The sequence below is a fragment of the Sorex araneus genome, chromosome X, assembly GCF_027595985.1.
Source record: "Sorex araneus isolate mSorAra2 chromosome X, mSorAra2.pri, whole genome shotgun sequence".
Lineage (NCBI taxonomy): Eukaryota > Metazoa > Chordata > Mammalia > Eulipotyphla > Soricidae > Sorex > Sorex araneus.
In genome coordinates, this window is record NC_073313.1 from 54,503,471 (window position 1) to 54,510,556 (window position 7,086).

Here is a 7,086-nt window from a genome sequence, read left to right on the forward strand (position 1 = left end):
TTGGAAGGGACTCACCTGTACCATAAATTTCCAATTAATTTTTGGACATAAAAAAGGCTGAGATAATTATGCATATATTTTACAAACTTGATTATTCTAGGCAGGTGGTCATAAATGGTTTTTATTCATTTTCAAATGTTTCAAACATTATGAAATTAAAATTAACTTATAATCATAAAACAATGTTACAAAAGATAAATTATAGGAAATACGGATTATTGTTTCACCTGGAAATGCAGCTATGTCTACTACAGAGATTCAAAGTTAATCATAACTTGACAGTGGAATTAAGTCTGTTTTGCATATGCAAGTAGAAGGACTCCAGTGAAATAATTTACAATTAAGGGAAAAACAATTCTATTAGTAACATTAGCTCAGGAACAAAACTTGTTTTTAGAAGAGGTGTGTTTATCTGGACTATGAATTTGTCTAAAGAACAGAGGAAGGCCTACAAGCAAATTCTGAAGAAAGTTTTTCAATTTTTATTATGGAAAATTTAAAACATATACAAAAGTATAAAGAATAGTATAATGAATTCCAAAATATCCATCACATAGCTTCAACAATTATTAATTTATCACCAATCTTTTTTCTATCTAACCTCAGATTATTTAGAAGTAAATACCAGTAGTATACCATTTCACCTGTAAAATTTATAGTACATTTATCTAAAATATAATGATTACAAACATAAACACAGTACATACCTGAAAAGCACTAGGGAAGATAAACTTTCATTTTAAGTTCTATTAAGACTGGGACAGCAATCAATAAACTTCCATGGTACTTAAGGAAAAGTGTAACACTAAAATGGGGTCCAAGATTTATCGATACACTTGTTTTATAATACAAAACAAAAAATATGATATTAAAGCTACTCTTAGGCCTTTGTAGAGAACTGGAGCAGAGTGCTGATATCATACACATCCCAGGTAAAACAATAAAATTTTCTCTGCACATATTTGTTATCTTGAAGATGCTTCCTAGAGACAACTGTCCTGAGTCCTCTCTTTCTAAATTCCTTCTATTTTTGTGTTTGCCCCTCCTTTACAGATTTCCCCCTACTGCCTTTTTCAAGCCACAATTTAGTTTTCTTTGAGTCCTCTGCCTCCCTTTATGTAGAAATGGCCTGGCATGAGAGGCTGATGGGAAATGGGGTGAAAACTGTGGCAAAATTTATCAGTAGCAGATAAACACACACACACAAAAAAAAACAGGCAAACTATGTGCTATTACTGACTATAGAAACCACTTAAAACTGTAATTTTTGTTGTTACTGACATAAAATAGTGTGGTATACTGAATACATAAAATCAGAAAAAAAATTCTTTCTTCAAAAAGTTAACATTACATATACATGGCAAGGCCTTGCAAAAGCATCAAATGTGTTATTCATATACTGTTTTAAAATCTATTTTTATAAAAACTCACATATTGTCATCTGATCACTGTTTTTATTTGGAATTACTTTTCACAGCAAGTGATTTTTTAATTAAAATTTAAGCAAATTACAATAGTACGATTGCACTAAAGTGATTCTGATGACTTATCCTACAAAAGTAAATGATGGTATAATTTTGATACTGGCAGTCATTGCGTGATATAGAAATGCAATAATTCTTGTCCTTGAACATCTTAGACAACTGCCTCAAAAATTTTTGGAAATCCCTAATATAGAAAAACCACACACAAGATGGTCAGACAGCATTCTCTACTAGCACCAGATTACAAGGGGAAATATTTGGACAGAGTTCTTACAAAATATAAATTGAAACAAAAAAATTTTCAGCGATACCAAATACAATTCAAGTAGAGTCTCCAATATGCGAAGATTTGAAAAGACGAAGGAAACTTTGTTTTTGCTCTTATCAGTATCATATTATAATGGAGTAGGCAGATACAGCAAAAGAAGAGGCACAACAAAAGGCTATAGGTACTGATTTAAAGCGTCTTCACAAAGAATAGTACAACAACCAGGGCAAAAAGAGTCAGTGTGATAAACAGAGCAGCAGTGTTCCAAGATGTAGGAAGAAAAACATGTGCTGTCTCCTTGGAAACAGGAAGCGCTTCACCTATGCTTGAAAATTCCACTGATCAATGTTTCACATGGATGATTCTTTCAAATCAATCCTGAACATCCTTTCTGTTCACCTGGAAAACCAAACCAAAATACAAGTATTATGTTTGCACTCATTTAACATTTCCATCATAGACAAAATTACAAAAAGCCTGTGAGTTGCACTACTCACTTCATGTCTGAAAAACCTTCAAAGAATGCAGTTACAGCATGAATCTGCATCAGAAGCTGAGGGAATTACAGGTCAATATATATTAGAAATCAAAAATCAGGAAGGTAGTAAGACAAGAAAGCTTGAAAAGGCAGTTTATGAAACTAATTCAAGGAGAGTTTTCATCTACTAAGAATTGTGGTATAGTTGCCATGCACTTACACAAATAAGAATAAAATATGAGACCCATGACATGTACAGAAGGGACGTGACTTAACCCAGGTTTCCAGGAAAGATGTATCATAGAAGTTTATAAAGTTTTATTACCTCCAATTTTGTATTTTAAGAAACTGAGCTATCTGACTCTGGCAATTCAGACTGAGTCAGCTGCAAACTGATCACCTTAAATGTTACAACTTGAATCTAAACTTGGTCTTAAAGATAAAAAGAATTTCCTATAAATTTTTTTGTTTGTTTTGGGCAACACTCATCTGTTGTCCTCGTATATTCCTGGGGTACTTGGAGAACTGTCTATAATGCCTGAGATTGAATCTGGTCAATTGCATGCAAGGGATTAATCAAGCACCTTAACTCCTATACTATCTTTCTGGATTCCCTCCTAGGCTAGATTCCAGACAATATGTCACAAAATTAAAATAAGGCTATGTGCAAATTCTGAAAAATAGCATAAATTATTTATTCTAGATGCTTCCTGAGTAGGGGAGAAGAAAAAGAATTAAATTATACTTTAATAATTCTTAATGAGTTAAAGTGAATATAAAACATTTTAACTTTATAAGATACATAATTTAAGAACTAAATAAGATGATGCCAGGTAATACTCTGGCAATGGAAAATACAAGTTAAGCTCCCAAAGTGTTTCTGAAAGCATTCCAGAAGTTTTTTCTACAAAAATATCTATTTGATAAGAGTGCAGTTGAAAGGTATCATCATGTTTTGGGAATTAAAAATATGTGCTCAAATATTTGAGATTGTTAGAAAAAAACTTAACCATCTTTGATAAACACTAAATCAGCTAATCAAACAGTTGCTGGTTTTAAATGAACTACCATTAATATCTTATTTAACTTTATAACAGTGCAGAAAATGTTGTTTTGTTTTAAAAGTTGAATGTTATCTGTCCTCAGATATAATTTGGCTTCAAATCTGTGGCACCACCAAAATTTTTTACAAAATGCAATGGAAATCATTTTTTGCCAGCAATCTGATAGAAATGGTAATAATTTCCAGAATTATAATTGGAAAAATATTTGAGTATTTTGAAAAGTAGTATACACAAATCACAAAAAGTATATATTCTAATATTCCATCTAGAAAGAAAAATAATTATTCTATGCTCTGAAATGTGAATACATGTTAGGAGAAGGAAAGCAATGGCAAAGCCACAGGTTAATTTCTAAATTCAGATTCAAGCAACATTTATGTGATAACTAAAATTTCATTAAACTATGAAATTGGATTTATGTTGCACAACAATTTGCTCTTTCTTTGAGAGTAACTCTGGGTCATTCTTACTCTGGGCAAGAGCTAAATTACTTGCCTTGCGTATAGCTGTGGTGGCTGTGAACCTGGTTGCAATCTCGGGCAACACATATGGGTTCCAGAGAATCACCAGTAGTTTCTCCTGAGCACAGAGCCAGGAATAGGCCCCTGAGAACAGTGGGATGTTGCCCACCCCAACCGCTTAGGGTAACTATTAAAATTTAAGAAGAAATTATGTTTGAAGAAAATGTTACTCTATATAACAAAATGCTTTACATAATCACTATTAATTTATACTTATGGTTTAACTTTTTAAAAGCTTTAAAGCTGATTAGGTATTATGTATTGAACAAATTTTTGACCACTAATAACCCTACACATAGTTAGATTTATCTTTATATTCTGACATGGATTAATAGCATAAATGTAATTGTTTTGAGGGGGCATCATAAGTAGGGCTCAGGAGGCCTGAGATCATTCCACAAAATATTCCACCCAGCTTGCTGGTCTGACTGATCAGTGTTCCAGCAGAAAGAACTATACCCAGCTGTGCCTGTAGAGCCATGCATTGTCCTGGATCAATGTCAGCTCCTGCACTCCAGCTTTTTGAGTTACCTACCTAGAACCACAACTATTTTTAAGATGTTAGACATTATATATAGAAAAGTATCACTAATCCATACTCTTTGCAACCACTATTCTCAACCTTGCTGAGATTATGTGAATTCACAGAAAAATCTAGACTTTCTAGTTTTTTAAGTTCATGATGTGTGTGACCTCCTCCAAAGTAAGTTGAGTGACACGTAATACCTATCAACAATAAATAAGAAAGAAATCAGTTGAGGACTACTACAGTGGGTAGGGTGCTTGCCTTGCTCATAGCTGACGGAGGTTCAATCCACAGCACCCCATATGACCTACCAAAGCACTCTCAGGAGTGATCCCTGAGCGCTGCTGGATGTGGCCCCCAAACAAAAAGAAACATGACATCCTCTAGATTAACTTGAAATTAGGAGTACTTCTGAAGAGAAAACTTAAAAATGAAATTTCTGGAAATAAAAGTGCAATCGCCTGTGGAAAGAGAACAAGATGTAAAGTTTCCTAAAGTGTACCTTTTTTCATTCCAGACTGATCAATTTGCACTAATTCCTTTCACAGAAAATGGTGGGTGTGGGAGTGTGGGGCGGGGAGGGGGGAAGTCGTTGCTTGGAAGGAGTTATGCTTTGAATGAGAAGAAAGTAAAATAATAACAGGCACAACTAAGCAGATCCGATCTTTAGAGGCGTTCAGTTAATAATAATAGCCCCCACCATGCTCCCCAACGACCCAAGTCACCCGGGCTCCAGAAACAGTCACGCACGCCCAAGGTGGGCTAGGTGAAATGCTCAGGCACCTTGCAAAGCACCCCAGAGGCTGGGGTTTACCGAAATCTGTGACAGTACCACCAGAAGCGATTTCCAAGCATCTGAACAGCGTGCAAATTGTCTGAGAATGGTGCTCAGCTACTGAGACAGTTTGCAAGCGTGATTCAGAGAGCTGCCAAGGAAACAAAAGAAGCCCCCCTCCTCCCCCTTGAGACCGCACATGGCATGAGAGGTGCGCCAGGCATGATTTCTGGTAAGGTGGGCGGAAAAGCAGTCGTGTGCGCAGGAGAGGTACATACTAGGGAGCGCTGTCTGGCAGCGCCGGGGCCACGGAGTTGCCATTGGTCGGGGAGCCGCCCAGCTTCAGTTTCTCCAGATATGCGGCGTGCACGGGCTTGTGGCACTGGAGGACCTTGATGGCATCTTCGATCTTGAACCACTCGCGTTTCCTGCCGATGCTCAGCGAATCTTCCCAGTCGTCCAGAATCTCGGTGACGGTCAGGACGTACACGTAGGTGCGGTGCTTGCGGTCTTGGTTCTGCTCGAAGACGCCGAGGAGCCGGCCTAACTTGCCCCTGACGCCCGCCTCCTCGTACACCTCCCGGACCGCCGCGCCGCCCGGCTCCTCCTCGGGCTCCATGCCCCCTCCGGGCACGATCCAGCGGTCGGGGTAGCGGCTGCTGCTCACCAGCAGCACCTCGTCCTCGCGCTCGTTCCGGAAGCACAGGCACGCCGCCCGCTGCTTGAAGCCCTCCGGGTCGTAGGTGCGCGTCTGGTTCGGCTTACACTTCATCCTCGCGGCCGCCGGGCAGCTCGGGGTGCTGGGGGGACAGAGAGAGACACGCACACGCATGAACACGCGCGCGCGTACACACACACACACGCGCGCGCGCATACACACACATACACACACGCACACACACACATACACACACGCACACACAGGGGCGGGGAGCGACAGGCGCCTTAGCTGCGAGCCCCCGAGCCTGGGCGAAGACGCGGCGGGGACGGGCAGGGACCCGGAGGACGTTGGTCCCCGGCGGGGCCCCCCGGGGGTGCAGCGCTCAGGCGCTGTGCGGGGCGAGAGGAGGCCGCCGCCGCCGCCGCCCTCTCCGTTCCCACAGCCGCCGCCAGCCCACGCCTGCGACTCCGACCCAGGACCCCCGCACCTCGGGTGCTTGGCTCCCGCCCTCCGTCAGCGGCGCTGGCAGGCACGGACTGAAGTCAGGAGCCTCCGCGTGCTCGTGCGCGGCCGCGTTCACGTGCGCGTTCCCGTCGGGAGGGTGCGAGACGAGGGCGGGGGGTGGTCTCGGAGCTCCAGCCGGGGACGGCGCTGGGGACCCACAGCGCACGCGCCAGCTCGCGGGCGCAGCGCGTCCTGCGCCACAGTTGATTCTTCGCATCGTCACAGGTCCTGGTTGATTGCACGTGTGCCTTTCCGTGAAGCTTGGCCGTGGAGCACACAGATGGTAGTCAGCCCTCCGTCCCTCCCCGTAGCGCGGCACCCACGCTAAGTCATGTCACACGCGATCGGAGGGTCAGGGAGCATCATCTCGGTCCCGACTCGTGATACATTACCCGGGTTCATTTAGAGGAAGAGCTGGTTTTGTTGCAAGGAGCACTGGGTGGTGTTAGCAAAACGGCCCCTATTCTGTCAAGTCTTGTCATTCAGTTTAATTTCAACAGGTTCTTCCCCTGGTGGGCATCTTGGCACCGCCTGTAAACGAACATTTTTCCTGGAGCCTAGTTGAGGCCTGACCCAACCTCTCTGCCTCAGTTTCCTCATCCTCTACTTGAGAAATTCCTGACAAGCTTGTTTCAGTCCCCCACACAAGGAATCAGAGTCACCTGACAGCAGTTCGTCCCAAGAATCTCACCTTCCACACCTTCCACCCCTTCTGCCAAACACAGGCTGGGAATTTATAAAATATTCCTGCAGAAATCTGTTCCTATTTATCATTTGATTTATTCCCCTGGAACTTAATGCTCTG

At 41.8% G+C, this 7,086-nt stretch overlaps 1 protein-coding gene across 2 annotated transcripts; it reads right to left on the reverse strand.

The window, feature by feature from the left end:
• Positions 1–459: 459 nt before the first annotated feature.
• Positions 460–6,595, reverse strand: NUDT11 (nudix hydrolase 11). 2 transcript variants are annotated; one of them, XM_004606572.2, is made up of 3 exons: positions 6,265–6,595; positions 5,395–5,916; positions 460–2,151 (listed from the first exon to the last, which is right to left on the reverse strand). In XM_004606572.2, coding segments are annotated over exons 2-3 (495 nt in total). In that variant the 5' UTR covers positions 5,889–5,916; positions 6,265–6,595; the 3' UTR covers positions 460–2,150. The 2 variants fall into 2 exon arrangements, with proteins under 2 accessions (XP_004606629.1, XP_054979059.1); XM_055123084.1 differs by lacking the exon at positions 460–2,151 and having other exon boundaries at positions 4,742–5,916; positions 6,265–6,587.
• Positions 6,596–7,086: the final 491 nt, after the last annotated feature.

Bases quoted from the DNA above. Each gene is read 5' to 3' on its own strand.
- NUDT11 (XM_004606572.2), bottom strand. From the start codon at position 5,888: ATGAAGTGTAAGCCGAACCAGACGCGCACCTACGACCCGGAGGGCTTC.